The sequence below is a fragment of the Siniperca chuatsi genome, linkage group LG23 (assembly GCF_020085105.1).
Source record: "Siniperca chuatsi isolate FFG_IHB_CAS linkage group LG23, ASM2008510v1, whole genome shotgun sequence".
NCBI classification, from domain to species: domain Eukaryota; kingdom Metazoa; phylum Chordata; class Actinopteri; order Centrarchiformes; family Sinipercidae; genus Siniperca; species Siniperca chuatsi.
This window is the reverse complement of record NC_058064.1, coordinates 16,073,380-16,093,613: the sequence shown is the minus strand read 5'-3', so window position 1 is coordinate 16,093,613 and position 20,234 is coordinate 16,073,380. Positions and strand designations below refer to the sequence as shown.

Below are 20,234 nucleotides of genomic sequence, written 5' to 3'. Positions count from 1 at the left end.
AAAGAACATGAACAGCAGCATCTGTGCTGGCTGTAGGAAAAAAAATAGCATTTGGATTTTTTTCCCCCTCTTTTTCTGGCAAGAGTTACGTGTTTTTAAACCAACCTCCCCTCACAGATGAGCTTAAGAAGACAAAAGTTGTTTAATTCGGTTCCATTGCAGAGGCAGTAAAAGGATAAAGAGAGTGAGGCGCAATTTTTACTTTGTTCCAGTCATTTTGGAAGAGAATTGACATCTGCAAACTAAAGGCAGAACCGCCCACACTGCCAGCCTTCCACATCCAGTGCATATAAATACATATATTCAGGCACTCACACATTAACACACACACACACACACACACAAACACATACACACACACCTACAGGCTATGTGCACTCACAGTGTCACACATATACGCACAGAAATGGCAAAAACCTGCTCACTCACATGCACTGAGAGGAGGGCATGAACGTTTACAGTATCCAGAATTTCTGTTTGTACTTATGAATAAATGCATGTTGATGAGAAAAAGTTTTGCAACCCGCGCTACTGCAGGAACATGTCGCCGCGCACACACATCGGCTGAGTGACACTCGTTTACAATAGAGAATCTGTCTTGTGTCTTGCCTTTTTGATCCCTCTGTCTCGGACTTTGCAAAACGCCAGGGTAAAAATGTCAGCAGGGCACACGGATTATATGCTGGGAGGTTGATGGGGGGGAAAAAATCATAAGCCATTTAAGTTGCCTTTGGGATAAGGCTGCCTGTCTGACTCCACACATAAAAAATGTCATGGGCCCTAATTTACCAGATCTTTGAAGAAGCCACAGCTCCCTGCTAATTCCCTTTGATTGGGAAATGACCTTCATTGTTGGACGCAGTGAGATGACATCTCCCTGGCACATTTTCGACAGAGCAAAGAGATCCGACAACCCCTCACCCCCCAACATCATCCCCCCTCTCTCCCTCCATCTCCCTCCCGTATTCTCATTCTGTTTGTTTTGTTTGCGCGACATCTTTCTCGAAAGAAAGAGTGCGGCTGTTTTAAGTAGGCGCTGGATTAGATAAATGGGATGTGACAGGTGTGACCGCTGCCTTCAAGATGCCTGCCTTCCTCTCTCTCTCTCTCTCTTTCTCTGTGCATCTCTCTGTTAACTCTCTCTCTCTCATTTCCTCTAATAACATCACCTCTTTCTCTCTTTCTGTCTTTCGCCTTTCGCTCTTTCTGTCTTTCTTTGACTTCTACCCACTTACACTCCTTCGCTCCCTCTGTCTTGTTACATTTGCATGTCGTGCCGGCGCTGATGCAACTCATAATCACAAAGCCGCTCATTTGAAGTCTGAATTTCCCTAATCTGAAGAACAGGAGACGGTGAAGGAAGAAATGAAGCAACAAAGAAAGACAGGAGCAGGTCGAGCCATCACTTGGTCAGGTGGTGAGAGGAGAAGAGTAAAGTCTTTCAACGCTTTAAGATCACAAGACACTTTCCCAGCGCAGCGGTGCCCGCAGCCAGCATGTTAGAAGCCTCAAGAGCGACTGATTGAAGCCTCATCACCCCATCGTATATATGCGACTGTTACAGCCATATCATCGCTGTCACACTGTGTCCCTCCGTTACAATGCATGTGCAAGAACGCTGAGGAGAGAATTAGTGAATTATTGAGCGTGCTGACTTATTCAGAGTGTGGAAACACACAAAGCCAAAGAGATAGAGTCAGTGAAGTGTAGAAAACGGCAAGTGATAATGGTCTGCTGTACCTCTCATACAGTGTTTGGCCAGTGACAATGAAAGCATCGTCAATATTGAAAGCTTCTGCCTGGCTTTATTCTCTCAATAGAACATAGAGGAATAATTTGAGACTTTTGTCTCAAGGAGTTTTTTTTTTCTTCGGCTCAAATGGATGCTTTTATAAAAAAAAATTGCTTTGCCTATAGGATAGAAAAGAATAGAATCTGGGGTCATCTGGGGTCTAGATGACATCATTGTGGACTGTGATCTCAGTATGAATTTCCTCTTCCACCAGCAACCTGTGAGTTAATGATTAGAAAACTATCTTTGCCTTAACACATTATAATGTCATTAATACAGCTGGAATGTAAGACTGTCTCTCTGTCTATGCCTGTGTGTCTCCTACATATGAACACCCACACACAGACAAACAGAGGTACTGTATATGTGTGTCGCTGTCTCAGGTGGCGTGCTCCATATTGTAGTGAGATTAGCCAAAGATTAACCCTGTGGACTATTGACCCTCCTGTCTACAAAGAGCTGAGCTGACAGACTGGCTGGCTGATTGACTGACTGACTCACTTGATTCTGTAATTAAAGAGCACAACACACACCTTAACACACATGTACGTGCATGTGGGAGGATACTGTATGTGCCTGTGTGTCTTTTCGATGCATTTAGAGCATGTGTGCTGTACGTACACTCATCTATACATGTGTGTCTGACAAGGAGATAGTGTGTGTTCTCATTTGAAGCTGACGCCGTCCTTCCTTCTCAGTGTCACTGTTAATTGGGCTTAGCCGGCATTAAGTCTATCACGCAGGTTGGCCAAACAAACACAGGTTTTATTAGGTCAGAGATTAAGATGCTAGAAGTTACTTACCATTCAGTTGCTGTCGTGAGGTTTTTTCTTACTGTTTATTCATCTAACTTTATCAAACTTATCATTTAAAAGATAATAATAACTTAAAGATCCCCGCCGGACAAGTTTTAAGACATAAAATACTATAATGGCTATAATGGACTACTATAATGGACTTTAATCGACCAAAAACATTTTTTAAAAGTAGGAATTTAGGAATTTTGTGTATGTTTTTTTGTTGTTTTTAACTAATGAAAGGATTATGATTTCCAGAGAGGTCATTAAACTTAACGTGTTTAAAGACTGTGTAAACTTTAGACGCAAGACAGTAGGGTAATTATTCATCATGACAGCTTGGCAAAAGGCGCAGAGCTTTACTGTGAGCTGTATATTTTATATTTTGTAGCTGTGTATGCTGATTGTTGTTTTGTCAGTCCTTTCATGAATTTATGGAAATGATTTGACACCGCTCCAAAGCTTTGTTATTTGAAAAGGGATCTATTTTTTTGTGATTTTTGTGTTTGATGGAGTTGCATCCTCAGCATTAATTGTCAGGAATCTTAGGACAAAAGTAGCGCAGCACTGAAACTTGGGCTTTGGAACAGTGCTGTTGGACGTCCCTCAAAGCCGAGCCGTTGAAGGCTTTGTAATGAAGAGTTAGCGTGACTCTAAGAGTGTGCTGAGTCTTTTGCTGCTGTTTCATGTGCTCGTTCTGTCAAGTACCTCCAAGTCAGTCAAATGCAGATTCCAGAGGATGTGAGAGGGAGAGAAGAAGTATGCCCTGACTTGAGAGAACTGGCCAGGGATGACAGTTGGTTGCATTGAGCTATGAGAAGAGAATAAAGGAAGCAAGAAATGGAGAGAAGGATAGAGATAATGAGTGGGTGTGTGCCAGCTCCTCCCCACCTCCTCTTCCTTCCTTCCAGTTTATTTATGTCTTGAAGTTTAGTCATTTTTGAATCTAATAATTTATCTCTTCCTCTCCTCTCCTTCTTCCCTCCAGGAACAGGACGGCACTAAGGGGAGCTCTCAGAGTCCTTACCCCCAGCACATTGCTACCTCACCGGGCAAAGAGGAAGGTGGAGGCGGGGGGCGGCCCTGCAGCGACGGGGGCTCAGCCACCGGTACCCTGGGGACCCCCGAGAGACGCAAGGGCAGCCTGGCAGACGTGGTGGACACACTGAAACAACGCAAGATGGAGGAGCTGATCAAGAACGAGCCAGAAGGTCAGTGATGAAAGGGGACGCTTGTGCGGCCAGATGTGTGATCTGCAACTCCCCGCCATCTCACTGGCTCTGCGCCTCTCTTTTATCACACTGTTGTCCTTTCTCTCTTCTCTCTTCTTTCTTTCTGTCTTGTTTTCTCTGCAGCTCTATCACTCTCTCTCTCTCCCTCTGTTATGAACCCATACACATTCAGATGAGAGGGGGACCTTTGTTTTTCCAGCACACAGACAGACAGCATCAGCTGTTTGGGCCTATTGTCCACCATGCTTTGCATATTTATCACAACCTGACAAATAAGCTGTGTGCGTGCGTGCATGTGTTCTTGTGTGTGTAGTTTATGCTTGAGTGTGTGAAAAGCCTGCAAACACACTTTGATATCTTAACAACTCTCCAAATGGTTCTAGGCTTTTATTTCAAGGGAGGGACACTGACATTAACATTTATTTCTGCTAAATAATCAGTGAGGGTTAAATGCATCTTACCACCTTTCCTACTACCTTTGTAATCTTTGGGATAATGCTCTCTCAGCCCTCAGATAAAGACTTCACACACTGTTGAAGAGACTTTTGCCCTGGGCTACATAGCTTAGCTCAATTAGCCCCTACATTTCATTCTCAAGTTTAGCCTTGGGCTAACAGTTGGAGTCAGGAGATAAAATTAGCCCATGGCCAACTCTAATTTCCATTGGGCAGATAAATGGGGGCTTAAGTCACTATGAAATGGATGTGATAGTGATAATGTGATAAGGAGATTACTAACAGGTGTCCATCTGATGAGGTAATATAAATAACATTGTGCTTTATTGGTGGAGGTATCTTTCATGTGCTACACAGGGAGGTCTGTGTCAGTTTCAAAACAGGTACCTGAAGCTGGTAGGGATTCACTGCCTTCTTCAAGGGCACTTAAGCAAAGCGGATTAGAGGTCTTCATGGATCCAAAATATTGGTCCCAGTCCACAGTCCTTTTCGAAGGGGACTTGAGCACAGTCAGACCAGACCCGAACAAACCTGAGGATAATTGGACCCGATCCAAAATGTGGTCAAGCCAAACAGACCATAATAGAGAGACAACACCGACATTGGCAGCAACATGATGCACTGTCAATCAACAAGCAGCCACGGTCGAAAACAGCAGCAATATAAAAATAATGTCCTATGAACAAATAAAGTCATTGAAACTAATTCCAAAAATAATCTGTTTATATGCTTTAAAGACTTGGTAGTCCTTTTTTCACCTCCTGCACCAACAATAAAACATTCTGTAATCAACTGGACTACAGATAGACAGAAGAGCATAATTGTCTAACCAAAAAGTAATTGTCATTTAATAGCATACATTTTAATATTGGAAACTGATTTCCAAGAATATTTTCTCCTGCAGTGACATACCGCCGTTCCTTCTTCAGATCGTGCTCGTGAAGCACGGGGGAGATTTTGTTTTCTGCTCCAGGGACAAAGTTGTTGCTAACTCTGGGGTTAACCCCCTTCAAGTTATGCAGGTGTCAAGCAAAACAGGAACTTGGCTTGGGACTAACTGTAGCTTAAATGGCTACATTCACAGTTTTACTAACGTTACTCTAAAGCAGCTACGCTACTCTTACAACACACTTGATACTAAGTACACTCAAATCCATTTGGATCCACTCGGGTATTAGACATATTGACACACAGACCCGAGACCTGTGGCGGTAAAACAAGACCCTACCTGACCCAATTAGACTCAATGGGGGCCAGGTCCAACTCGGGTCCGGGTCAGGTTTGATTCCTCAGAACCAATTGGACCTATGAAGACCTCTAAAGCAGATGCATGTTACAATAACCACTAGATCTTCTTATACACTTCCATATTTTCCCTTTAGCTTCTAAATTCACCACTGCTGTGCGCTAAGATTTCTATTCAAACCTCTCTGAACTGTATGCAGCCTCAAATGACACCATACCCAAAAGGTGAAAGAACAGTGCAGCAGCTCAGTGTGTATTTGTCTTTTAAGTGTAGATGTTCGTGTGTCCATGTTCCGACAGTACATCAACAGGCTTTCATTTCAAGCTGCGATGTGCTAACCTTATTTTCCAGGCTTTTCTGTAAGGTTTTTCAAAACGCAGAGACTGCTGGTCAGCTCTCGCCGTCTGGTTGTTTTTATTCCAGTCAATAGAGAGACCTGTTGTGGCACATTTTACGAAAAAAAAGAGAGAAAGAAAGAAAAAAACTGGGCTGTTTGTTGAGCTCAGCTGTAATTGAGGTGTGTTTTGGGTTGTTCGCTGCTTCACTAGACCTCATGAACTGGTTGCACAGGAAAAAAACAACAATAATGGATCTTTATGAGTCAGGCAGTGCAGAGAGGGGTGTGTGTGTGTGTGTGTGTGTGTGTGTGGGGGGCTAGAGAGAGGGAGAAGGAAAGACAGAAGGAGGAATAGAAGAAGAGAAGAGTGAAGGAGAGAGAGCAGAGTCTTCACAGACTCCATTAGCAGAGTGCCACAGTGGTGTGGCATCCAAACCAACCCAGAGCATTATCTGCCCTACGTTTTAAATGAAACGCGCTAACAAAAGGCCTCAGCGCCTCCAGACCCACACACACATACACACACACACAAAACCCAGGCCATGCAAGAGAGAAAAGAAGAAAGAAAAGAGAGTAAAGGAAGAAAAGGGATGCTGAGAAAAGATGAAGAGAGGCAGAGGGGCGGTATTGAACGCGAGATAGAAATCCCTTTTCTGTGCCCGGCTAGCTATTGTTTGGCTGTGTGGCTCACAAAGGCCATTAGCAGCAAACAGCAGGTTGGGATGAAAATTTAATGAAGGCTTTAATCATTATGAAAGGCCTGGAATATTACTGCTCTCTCTCTCGCTCTCTCTCTCTTACACACACGCTCGCACACTGCTTCCAGCTGGATCAATGACACACACACATACGCACACACATTTAGAGTGTAGGAACATTAACACCAGGAGGGATGTGAACGAGGGGCCAAAGACACAAAATGGGTCAGAAAACGATAAACATCTCGAAACAGAATGAGAAGCTTGACTTAACGAAGGCAAGCCCTGAGCTAGACATCACACACACACACACATATAGACAGTCTCACACACTACCCAAGTATGGCTTAAGTTATAAAGATATAGTTTTGTGTCTGTGGCTAGTGTTGCTCTACTTAGGTTAGATGAATGGAGAATGGTAGTTACTAGGTCAGTGTGTGTGTGTGTGTGTGTGTGTGTGTGTGTGTGTGTGTGTGCTGGTTAAGCCTTTGGGAGCATGTAAACTTGTGTAGGTGTATTTGCATATGTATTTGTGACAGAATGTGTTTGAACAAGTGTGTTTTATGGGAAGGACTGCATTTGGCTGCATGCATGCAAGGTGTTTGTGTGTGTGTGTGTGTGTGTGTGTGTGTGTGTGTGTGTGTGTGTGTGTTGGCCTCTAATAAATGACTAGCCATGTTGTCCCCCATGGCCTGGCCCAACCATGCTCCATCGCTCTCCTGCTCTCTCCATTCATCTCCTGTCTTACTCCACCGGCCACCTGCTACCCTGGAGATACACACTCGCACACACACCAGTACATATATGTGCAGATGCACACACACAAACCGCTAGCCGCCGTCTTTAATAAATTCTTCAGGAGTGACAGGGAGGATGAGCGCAGATAAGAATGCCATGACACTGCCTTGTGTGTGTATGTGTTTATGTGTGTGTTTGTCTGAGGTCGAGGCAAGAGACCGCTGGGTGAGCGGCTCGTGCTGGAGTGTGTGTGTGTGTCATTACGTGGAATAATGAGAGCAGAGTGCAGAGCATCACGGGAGGCGCAGGGTCGAGAGGAGAGCCACAGCTAAAAACCAAGAGAGATGGCTGCGCGAACACACACACACACCTGTACAGCTGAACACACACACACACACACCTGGACAGTTCCCTTGGACTCGCCATTTAACCCCCTGTGACCCCTGTGCCACAGAGCAAGGCCTAGTGATAATCTATTAGCCCAGCAGTGGGGAAAGAGACATGCACCTTAGAGACAGACAGACAGACAGACAGACAGATAGATAGATAGATAGATAGATAGATAGATAGATAGATAGATAGATAGATAGATAGATAGATAGATAGATAGATAGATAGATAGATAGATAGATAGATAGATAGATAGATAGATAGATAGATAAAATGAGATTATAAACTACAAAATGAAAGAGAAGAAAAACGAGTGGAATTAAAAGGAGGAGAAACATCACTAAATGGGGCACAGATGTTCCTCACGGCCCCTGGAGTGGTGCCTCCACTGCCCTGGACTTTCACCAGACACTCAGCCTCATTCCTCCTCTCCTCTCCTTTTGCTCCTTCCCTCTCTCTATGGCAGCTTTGACTGTAAGTGGCACACATTAAGTGCCAGCTGAGCTCTATCTCCAGACCCGTCTGTTGACCCTCTGCTATCCAGCTACAGCTAGCTACCCGTCACTGGGGCTCCATGGCCTCTGGGACTTATTATGTTTTGTCTTTTTTTAGTGTAACCTCTGCTGTAAACAGGAATAAACACAGGTCCTCAACTAGAAATGTATTTCACCTGGGTGTATATATTTTTAGCTAAATAAACCTTTACATTGACATTGCTAAATGACGTGAGCCACTGTGCAGTTCACAATGCATTTATGTTTTAACAATGCATCACTTTACACGCAGAGTTGCCAGTGGCAATGGACATTTTAAATTACTTTTTTTTTTTTTAAGTTCTTTGCTTTTTATTTAAGTACAGCAGCCAAATTCATCAGTATTCCTCACATTCTGGAGTCCCAGTGTCAACACTGTACACATGTAATTTGTATTGATTCAGCAGCAATTTAAAATGTATTAAAGTCACCACAGCTTCCTTCTGTAATGTCTGATTTTAACAATTGTGATGTGCTACCTTAAAACAGAAGACAAAAAAAAAACGCACAGCACATTGCCCACTTTCTTGTAAACTGACACCCAGTTTGACAAAATGATTGCTATAGCTATGACAGATAACTTAGTGCTGTAAACATTTTTGCATTGAGCTTGATTGTGTGGCCACCTGCCTCTTCTGGCGGTGACGTCGTCTGGGTCAACAAATGGCAATATTCTTGTTGTTTTACTGAGCCAGGTTGAAGCCCTGGGGTCAGACCCTGGCCTCTGTACTTTACGGCCTTGATCTGGGCACACGTGCAGGGGAAACAAGAGACACACTCGTGCACGCACACCCGCGCACACGCACTCACTCTCCGCGTGCAGGCTTACAGCTGTGCCCGCAACCTTGAGGTCAAGCAGAATGGTGTTTTTATGGCTGAGCGTACTCGCTGCTCTAAGGCACTGGTTTCCATACTGAAAATGCCAACTCAATGACAGATGTCACACAACACAGACACATGCTCACACATGTACGCACAGCACTTCATCTATTTTCAAGGCAGGGAGGGAATCCAGGGCTTGCTTTTAGAGAGCACTGAGGCATTTTATAGGACAGCACTTAGGCAAGGCCATTGTGCCACACAAGCACACAGTGACCGGAGCTCCCTCACGCCTCCGTACACTCCAATGGGTGACAATGGGAAGGGCGGATACATTCTGCCAAGAAGAAGGGGAGAGAGAAAGAAAGGAAGAAAAAAAAAAGAGCCCGAGAAGTGGAGGGATCGAGGCAGTTTCTCGTTCATCCGTCCATCAGTCCACCCCCTCCTTCACTTTGCTTAATCCTTCCACTGCTCTGCTATCTGGGGGGTTATGTCAAACACACACACACACACATAGACACACACTATAAACATCAACAATGGCATATACAACCCTTGCAAGTCATCACATGGACCTGCGACTTTTAGGCACAGATCCCTAAAGGGAATTTGTGGACTACAACACACATGCATACGCATGTAATCACACACACACACACACATACAGCAGCAGGTTCACAGCCCTAGCGTGGGAGCGGGCGAACGTCTTTATGTGATTTCCACCCTCTGTCAGTAATTAGTTAGTTGTATAAATTAACATGAAGTGCAGCAGGACTCTCACTGCCATTGTTTGTCGCGATCATTCTTCTCGCGCTGGGAAAAGGAAGGCAAATGAAACGAAACAGAGGGGGAGGCTGAAAGAGAGAATAGTTTTTTTTTTATTATTATTATTCACTACAAGAGCAAGTTCAGGCGAGCGAGAAAAAGCAAGATTTTGTCCTCCTGTTCGCCAATTAAAAGGTTCTAAATACACAGTCAGCATTCGCTGAAGAGAAGTTGACATCATGCTTATGAGACTAACTCTGCCTTGAACCTCTTACTAAGGAGATTTGAACTCCATGTCTTGTTTTTTATGCTACACCTCCTATCCCGAGACCCGGCAGAGAAAAAGAAAACCTTCAGTGGTGAAATTCAAACATTTTCTGCTTAGAAAGATCACAATATTGAAAAAGAAATGGCATCCCTCTGCACAAATAAAACTCACTTTAAATCAGGCAAAGAGCTGACGCTTTATGTTGCTTATCTAAGAAAACCAGTTCCTTTTTATTTATCGTTCTTTCCAGTTATCCGAGTGTCATTGTGTCAGTTAACTTCAGCGCGTTTGTAGTAGACAGGGGGAAAAATCATCATGGACATGGCTCACAATTCAAATCGAGTCAATTCTGGGGGTTTTTCCTTTTGTGGCATGAGAAACAGGCAACGTCATGGGGCAAACCTGAGGCCTATTGTGGGGCTGGCCATTGTTGGCTCGATGAAAGGCGCATTCAAGTCACTTTTCTTATTGAATTGTTTTGCGTCTGCTTTTCAACGTGGCATTCTCTCTCCAGCCTTGCATGAGACAATCAGTGGGGATGAAACTCCTTTCTACCATTCTTCCCAGTCCAGATGAGCGATATTAAGGAGATGAATAGTGTGCGTGTGTGTGTGTGTGTGTGTGTGTGTGTCAGTGTGTGTGTTTTTTGGGAGAAAAGCAGTGCCCCAGCTTTTGTCCGATACATGTGCATAAAGGGGCTTAGAGAGAGGAGAGAGGGTCCTGCGGTTTTCCTGATGGTGTGTGTGTGAGTCTGTGTGTGTTATTGGCCTCCCGGCGTGGCATTAAGTTAAGGACAAAGGCATGAGGTTCATGAATCAGTCAGGGCTTCCATAGCTTAGCTATTGTGACCTACCCACAATTTGACTGTCCTACGGTACAGTGTGTGCATGTGTGTGTTTTTGTGGGTGTGTTGATACCTGGTGATGAGGTAGGTAGGGGGTATGTGTGTATTTTTTTGCATTAGGAATGGACTTCCTGTGTGGCATACACATCATATGAATATGTCTGGGTGTGTGCGTATTTGCGTGAGTCAGACTGTCCCACATAAAGGCCTCCTGTCACCGACTCCCAAATATTAGACAGGCCCCAATGTTTTGGCATCCACCCATTCACTTCCATTCAACGCCATGTCCCATGACCAAATCAGTGGAATCCATGATTTATCTATTCAGCTTTCTCATAAACTCTCTTCATTTGCACACCCTGTTGTTGATTTTCTTCCTTTTCTGTGATTTTCCTTTCTTGGTCTTTTCTCCCATTCCCATGGAGAGACAGAGGAATGTTTTTATGCTTCAAAATGGCTGCAAGATGAATGAGGTTTGTGTAAAGTGCACCGACTTTCATTTGTCCCTCAATTACGTTATCAGAAGGATATGAAATGCAGCTGAAAAATCTTAAAACTTTTCATTGGGGCACTTAAGCAACAAAAACACTGAGAAACATTGTGGAAAGGAATTACTGCTTGGAGTTCAACCAGTTTTCAAAAGGCCAGATGACATTTGTACTTTGTAAGAAGAATCGTCAAGTTAGCAGATAACTTCAGCAATCTTCCATGAAGTAGTTTTACTGACATTCCAGCAGCTACTTCGTCAGTAGGTGGATGTTGCGTTTTGGAATGAAATGCTTGATTTATCATCTTGACATTGTGCCATAGCAAGATTTTAAAAGCTATCACTTTGCTGCGAGCTTTCCAGACATTTCTATTAACATGCAAATGTTATGTGTGTGCATGGAGGCATTTCTAAGTTAACTTTAAATACAGGACGAAATAGGCGGAAGTTGCTCATAAGTAATTAATTCACTAAGACTTTTAATGGCATGTCTTTTTATAATTCATAGTTTTTTATAGTTTTTTTTCCATAGTTGTGTTTTGCGGGGTCAATTAGAACAATTGGTAACGCTTTATTTTACGGGTCTGTAATTTCCTAATACTTTCCTTGGAAGTTTCCTGGAAAGAACAATGTATTGGTCCTAATCATAGGAAAAATAGAGACAAAGTTCTGAGACAGTTATTTTAGTCAGTGTTTAGTTAGCTGTGTTGGGTTTTGAAGCATTTGTTAATTTCCAGTGGAAAAAACTCCATATAAACCCAACTTAATCTGCATTCATTATTCACTGATTATTTGAAACACTATTCGTTATATGTGTTGAATTGTATGCTTGCCTGTAGACAAATTTTACATTTTTGCACGTTCAGCTGACCTTCTGTGCACCTACTTAAAGACTCTCTAGGTTAGTTAGTTTCTTATACATTAATGTTTGTTTCATGAATCAGTATCGACAGAGGAACCAGAAACCAATACAGCAAATTGCTTTAAAGAGATGATTTTTCAGTTAGTAAAACATGAGCAAATCAACCAGGCTAAACACATAAAACTGTGACACCAGGCATGGCAAGATTAATCATATTTAAGCACATTTCTTGGCACTTCCAGATAAAAGTGAGATTGACTTTACCTATTGTGATGCATATGTGCATCTACAGTATGTATATACTGCGTCCTATACTGTAAGTGCACATCTACACTTTCATGGCACCTTCATGGCAGCATGTAACTCTATGAGTTACGAGTGATTTAGCTGTGACCGTTTTTGCAAGATATTCGGTGTGTACACTCAGTATATACTATTCTTATATAGTATATGTATAGGCAAGTCTGTATGTGCCTAAATGCCACATACTGCATGTTAACATATATGTGTTACAGAGGCTACGCCCCAGTGTCCGCTGTATAATCCATGTAGGCTTGTGTACAAAGTAGCACAATCTGCTTAGCACAATTCAGCATCTCAGTTCCAACACACATGTGAAAGCATCAGAGCTGTAGTCCCCTGTTGCCCATGTCAGTAGCGTCCAGCGCAGGATTTAAGGGCTGATATGGATGTAAAGGAGTGGAGGCGTGGGATTGGCGTTTATCACTGCATAGCTCTTGTTAGGTTGTCTGCACACGCGGCAGTAAAAGCACGCATATACAGTACGTCACCCCACTCATGATGACGAACACACCAGCCTGTGTGACCTGACGGAGGAGCCACAGCTACCCATGATGCATCAGGGATAGCGAGTGGACACATGCCAACAATCCACGTAATCACCACCCACAGGCCACCCTCACTGTTTCCGCTCCCTCTTACGTGACAGATATCAAGGTGGTGTGCATACTGTTGTGTAGCTTTAGCACTTCAGTCATTCAGAGAGCAACAAGCCAGTCAGCTAGTTACTCAGTCGCTCGTCTTTCAATATGTCAGCTAGCAAGGAAGCCGGTCCTGAAGTGCATCATCCCGCTTGCCAAGAAGTCAGCCACTCAGCTACTCCGTCTTGTAGCTACTCTAACCTCCATTCAGTCAGCCGGAGAGCCAGTCACTCAGCCGGTCCGTCAGCCAGTCACTGTGTCAGTCTTTGAAGCCACAGGGTCTATATTAATTAACCTCTGGCTTGCTGGTCAGAGGGCGGGTCCTGCAGATGAAGTGGTAGTGTCTGTGTTGTCAGCCTCAGGGGTCGCGACCCCGAGCCCACAGCGCGGCGTGGGCCTTATTTGAGCCAGATGTTGGGAGACAAGCATCTCCAGCAGCCCCTCTCCACCCCCCACCCCTTCACTCCTGCTGCATTCTTTTCCTTCGCTGCAGCTTGGCTAGCAGAGCGGCCATTACCAGCCACTCATGTCGGAACTCTGATGCTCCTCTGGATATATCGCTGCTCTACGTCTCTGTCTGCCTGCCTGCCCCCCCCCCATCCCTCCTCTCTCCAGCCGTCCTTCTCTCTCTCTCCCTGTGGGATCCCTCTATCCATCCATTCACCTCTCCCCTCCCTCCCTTCTATTTTCACCCCTCCCTCCTCGTTTGGCCCACTGCCCCTTTCCGCTTCGCTCAGGGGAAAGAGTGCCGTGTGTGTGTTGCCTGGCAGCGTGCCCGCTCTCACCCTCCCTCCTTTTCTCCTACCTCATCCTTCCCTCTTCTCTCTCTTTTCTCCCTCTTATCCCTTGCTTTCCATCCTTGTCCTATTCTCTCTTCTATTTCTCTTCTCTGCCACCTTCCCTCCATCCTTCTCCTTCTACCTCCCTTTGTCCCTGTCACTCTCTCCACCTGTTTCTAATCACTCCCCCTCCATCTCTTTCACTCCCTGCCTCCATTCATACTTTGCTCTCCGTCTTTCTCTCCCTCCTTCCTCCCCTCCTCCCTCCCTCGTCTCTTACTCGGCTGGGCTCAGGAACAGTGAACAGGTGTTGTCTCCTTTTGATTTGGGTGCGTTCGGATTAATGCTGTCAGCTCAGCTGTTAAAACAACTGCCACCGCCAGATGCCAGTCAGTTTGGGGCTGGAGCTGTCACCTACACACACACACACACTAACACACACACACATATTCAAACATCCAAACATACGCACACTCAGATGAAAGCGTGCACACACAGGGTGACATGCACATGTACAGACACACAAACACAGGGCCTCTTGGCTCATTGTAATACCGACAAAGCAAATCAGCTGCTGTACGCCAGTCTTGTCTGTAACCCAGGTGTGTGTTTCTGTAGTCTTTCCAAAACATCGCAGTCAGTGGCTATAAAAGGGACATTATGACATGATACTGCGGTGATTATTAAAACATAGTCAGAGTTGTCATAGACTCACTTATACAACTACAGTCCATTATTTAAAGGGGCCTACTTGTAGGAATTAAGTATTTTTAGTTTTTTCAAAGATGACAAGACTTTAGAATCGTGGAGATGTTTTTGAAATAGTTTAAATAAGTTGAAAGTTTCAAGGGGCACTCCACCGATTTTACATATATAGGTCAGTTTACTTGTCATGGAGACCACTACTCAGCCTGTGAATACAGTTGTATAATGTCTTCTGTGGCTCTGGAGGAGCTTTCTAAAGTCAAAGAAAATTACCCTGATGATGTCACCAGGGTTATCTTGAGGTAGACTTCAAATATTTGACAGTAAAACCTAAATTATAAAATGGGAGCAATGAGGACATTTAACAGGCAGGAAAGTTCTAATGAAAGACACTATTGAGCTGCATCATGGGAAGGTAGGATCCATTGTTTTTGGATCTCGACCTATACTGGGGACTTAATGTCAGGATATCTCAGTCTCTCCTGCTTGATTTTGATGTTTCTTTATGGAAGTACAGTATTAAATTGCTTGAGTACTCCTTTAATCTTGGCTTGATTCCCTCACTAAATGATTGCTAAAATTCTACCAGTTAGTGACTTTTGCAGCACTTGAAGTGGAGAGACTCCACTCAGCCATTTTCCCATTTTTAAATTAGATGAATTTTGGTTTTGTTTATCAGTCAGGGTTCAAAATTATAATTATGTTGCATGTGAGGACAGATTCATTCACTAAATACCTTTTTAACGAAATTTGTGAAACATTGTGGAAATCACTATTCATAGATCCCGAACCAAGGCTCAAAATCTTTGACATTTGATGAATGTACCAACTTTGACATGTTTTAAAACTAAATATTTAATGCATTTGCTGTGGTGCCTACCTGAACTTAACTGTGAAATACGTGAACTTGCCTTTTTACCCTTACATGGATAATGAGCTTCTTGAACCACAAATTCATTCACAGCCTTATTTGCCAAAAATTCATATTTCATCAGCTAAATCTCTCAATGAAGTAAAGACCTGAAATACAGAATTATAATACAAAACTAATACGTATTACATTTCCTCAGGTTTTTATTCATAGAATCTTATCACAACACATTTTCCGTAATAGACAATGATGGATTTGCTTCTGTATTCAGTGAGTAAACCTCCAATAAGGCTTGTTTATATTAGCTTGGTCTGTAACTGTGTTTACTGTTGGAGAAACTCTCCATTCCCAAGGCAACACATGATTTCTACCTCTCCACCTTCACCCTCCCTCCCCCTACTCCTCCTTACCCTGCTCACACTCACTTGTTCCTTTCTATTCTCCAAAACCTCCATCGTGCCCTGTCTGTAGTCAGCGCAGACACAAATGTACATAACATACCTATTAGGAGTTTCTTACATTCCTCGTCCCTCCCTGCTTCATTTTAAAGTGTTACCATAAAACCTTCACCTTATACATCTGTGTGTGTGTTTGTGTGTCTGCATGCGTCACCATATTTTTGGCAGAGACTCCCTTCCTACGCTCACAGGCCTTTTCCGCCCGACGATTGCTTAAATTTAGAATGTGAATCCTTATTGTTGAAATTTGTGAGTAAAATGATGATTAACTATGAATATCAATGATCAGCAGTGTGTAAGTGGTGTGTAACAGCGCTATTTGAGGCTCCTTTAGATGTGGGTGGAGATAAAGCCTCCTGTCTGTCTGTCTGTGTGTGTGTGTGTGTGTGTGTGTGTGTGTGTGTGTTTGTGTCAGATGGCGGGTAGTGGGCTTCGGAGTGGTGCTGCTGGTATCTGGGTCCATTTTATACACAAACACATTCATAGAGTATCAGGGGAAACATTCCACAATCCATCTTTTCCTTCTGGCAGATTTTTATCTATCTTTATCTCTCTCCCTCTTGGTGTCTGTCTTCCTCTCTCTCTCTCTCTCTCTCTCTCTCTCTCTCTCTCTCTCTCTCTCTTTCTCTCTAACACACTTCTCTCTCTCTCTTTCAAATTTAACTCATGTACTCATGTTTGTTTGCAAGCTTCACACTAGACAGTCTTGTGATGCTGGTTCAAGGAGCCATCCACACTAAGACACTGGACACTTGTTTATTAGGTCATGTCGGTTTGTCTGACACAGTCTCACTCCCAAAAGCACACACACCCAACACACTCTCTAACATTGAGCCCTCTGTCTAGATCTCCCTGCCCCCGGTATCAGTTTACTATGTGAAAACACAGGCGAATGCAAGATTTCCAGCCCACTAACCAAACTGGATTTTGCCCCAGTTCACTGTAGATCACACCCTCCTCGTCCGTTTTGTTGGTTTGTTTAATTACGCTAACGAGGTTATAGCCAAGGTTATCATACCCCACTGTAGTCTCCAGTCGCTTCTGAGCCAAACATTGTTAGGACAATTAGCCCACTCAAAGAGTCATGGATGTCTTGTCGGAGGAATGGTGGGGGGAGGAGGAAGAGAGGGTCAAAGACCGACAGGAATGTTCAGGAAGAAAAGAAGTACAGATGCACGGTACTGTGTGTGAGAGGAGTTGAAATCTAAAATCATATGGTATTTATTAATAAAGTCAATATAAGTGTAACTTAATTTACACAGTTAACTTGTTCTAATAAAGCTATGAATGATCAGATCAACACAGGATTGATTTAATAAAAAAACATAATATGTTAATAGAAAAGCCAAGCTTGATTTGGTAATCATCCTAATCATTCATTACTTACTGTATACTATAAATATTTCCAATGGCGTGAGCATTTATCTTTAAATTAGTGTTTTGGTTGATATGCTAATCAAATTTAGACTTAGAATATATCAAATTTAAATGTGCTGACTGCACTTTTGAGCTGTTTTGAACTCCAGTTGGCACCTACCTCTCCAGGAAGTTAAAGCCATATTGATCTTGAATCTGTAGGCGGCCAAGATATGTTGACTTTTAGTCCCCAGAATAAAAAACACTTGATCCTATATTTCCCATGATGCATCTCAATAGCATCTTTCATTAGACCCTCCCTGTCGACCCAAATGCACACTTCTTTCAAACCCCACTCTGTCTCGTTTTGAGTCTCAAGCCTGGGCTGAGATGACATCACCGTGACATCATCAGGGTTATTTTTTCAAACTTTGGAAAGCTTCCTCCAGAGCCACAGAAGACATTATACAACTGTTTTCACAGGCTGTGTAGTACTCCTCGTGACACGTAAACTGAGCTTCATGTGTAAAATGGGTGGAGTACCCCTTCAAGCCAATTTTTATCAAATAGTGGTTCAGCTTTTATCCAGTCAAGTGTATTTTTTTCTCATGTATATATTTTTAAAAAAGTGAAATTTAAGAGCAAAATTATCAATTCACTGTCACTACAGTATTTTCTTTCACCAACTCTGGTGTTGTCATTTAATTTGTGTGAGTTCTACCCTTCCTATTTGTTGGCCACAGATGGCTAAGTGATCTAAATGTGACCTAACCAGCAGCAGCAGCCGTTATTGACGAGGCAGATCTCATCAACCAATCAAACTTTTTGTCTGCGCCTAAAAACGATGTGATCTTTCCAGGAAAATAGGGGAGTAGGAAAAGATTTAGAGGGAGAGACGTCGACGTGAGCGAATAATTGGAGCACAGTGACTCGTAAGGCTCCAACAGGTCAGGCACACAAACAATTGCAGGCGCGCACACACACACATACAAACACACACATGCTTGTCAGCAGAGCATTCCAATGCTATTTGGACTGTTGTTGCCATTGGTCTAATGGTTCTCACATGTCTGTCGCCCTATCTTTGAGCAGCACACAGGACAATGTGGGCTATTCTTAAGACTTTACAACGTGCTCTGTCTCAGGCCGATCGACGCACAGATGGAACAAACATTCACACATAGAGAAGAAAGACAAAAAGAGATAGAGACGGATATCAAGACTCAAACAGACGCATTAACAGAGGCAGAACTGTGTGCGTCTGTTTGTGCTTGTCAACAGCATCCGCGTTAACTGGAATAGGCGGGTCCCGCCTCCGCCGTCCGGCAAAGCAAAGCCACTCTAAAGCCAAGCCAACTGTCAATCAAACAGCGAATACAGGGCCAAAACTATGATAGCATCAGAAATAACAGTCTTTACCCATCAGTCTCACATGCACAAACACACATAAACACACACACACTCACAAGCGCAGGGGAGGTTAAAGTCACAGCTCAGCCCTGTTTGAATAGGCTTCCAGCATGCAAAGCAACATTAGTGTGTCAGGAGTGTCTTGCTGTTCTGTCTGTCTCTTTGTCATTGCTTTGACAGGCAGACGAAAAATGTCACGACTCACAAGAGAAAACGCTGCACTCTGCACTGTGTGTGTGTGTGTGTGTGCTCTCCGTCTGTGTCTCGCGTAGTTAATGCGTGGGTCCGTTCCCCTCCTATACACGGCAGGCCCAATGCACAATGTCTTCTTTTGTTGTCACGTTAAAGTGATGCAATAAAGCTGTGCAGTGACAAGGACGGCCTGGGGGCTGCTGCAGTGACAGAGACATTGAGTGCGCGCATGTGCACGTGCATGTGTGTGTGGAGTGGAGACAAGAGCACTGAAGAGGGGTTATTGCCACGAGACAGATTGCAAGTGTCATTTTCCATTACAGCAGCCTGAGCCGCTGTGTACAACACACATACACACACAGTTACACACCGATACACATGCCTTGGCCTACTTCAACAGGATGCTTTTGACAAGGAGAGATGTGCATGCATTAAAAGAGTGCCGGGCCCTGACTATTTAACCCTCTCCTCACGCTGACATCAGGTTGAGAAGGCAGATTTTTTTGGGGGTGATTCACCGGTCATTGATATAAATCAGATTTTTCCATGAAACCTAAGATTTCAAGAGTCTATAAATTACATTTGGATCTGCGAGTAACTTAGAAATTGTTGATGAAAACTAAATTTAAGTGATTTTCATGGTTTAGTTGATAGACTACATCATGAATCTATATTGGTTGAGAAAATGTTTTGACCTTGGGCTTATGAAAGAGTCTCAAAACATATCGGATCGTGTAAAACAGGCACTGACGCTAGCTAAACAGTAAAAAGGTGCTTTTCTTACTTTTTGAAAAGGTTACATTCAGGAGATACAAGGTTTACACCTGACAGCAGCACCAGGATACAATATACTTGTCAGAGCATCTTTTCAAAGGCTCCTCAGTGAATACAGCATGACCCATTGTTGCATGTGAACCTCTATTATCTATTCAAAAGTCTCTCATGAGACTCTGTTTGTTAACCAGGCAATTAGCAGGCAGTATGTGGTGGTTATCAGTACCACAGTTGACACTTGGTCTCTTCAGCCTGTAAAGTATGAAGCAGTAAAATGAAAATGGGATCTGTGTTCGGTCCCATAGCTTGTCCCTAATAAGGTGCAGTGGCAGCGGCTATCAGGGGCCGAGCTGAATTAGTCCGCAGCGGATTCAAATGTCTAGATGCTATCAAACACCATTTAATGATAATGGAGGTCACAGAGGCAATTGGGAAAATGGTGGGTGGGGGTGTGTGTGTGTGTGTGTGTGTGTCTGTGTGTGTGA

General features: G+C 43.5%; 1 protein-coding gene across 10 annotated transcripts in view; it reads left to right on the top strand.

The window, feature by feature from the left end:
* Positions 1–20,234, top strand: part of sox5 (SRY-box transcription factor 5) — a 198,913-nt gene that overhangs the window by 122,541 nt on the left and 56,138 nt on the right. For all 10 annotated transcript variants that reach the window (XM_044186029.1, XM_044186026.1, XM_044186023.1 and 7 more), the window contains one exon: positions 3,578–3,800. In XM_044186029.1, the coding sequence (XP_044041964.1) occupies positions 3,578–3,800 (223 nt within the window). The remainder of the gene's footprint in view (positions 1–3,577; positions 3,801–20,234) is intronic.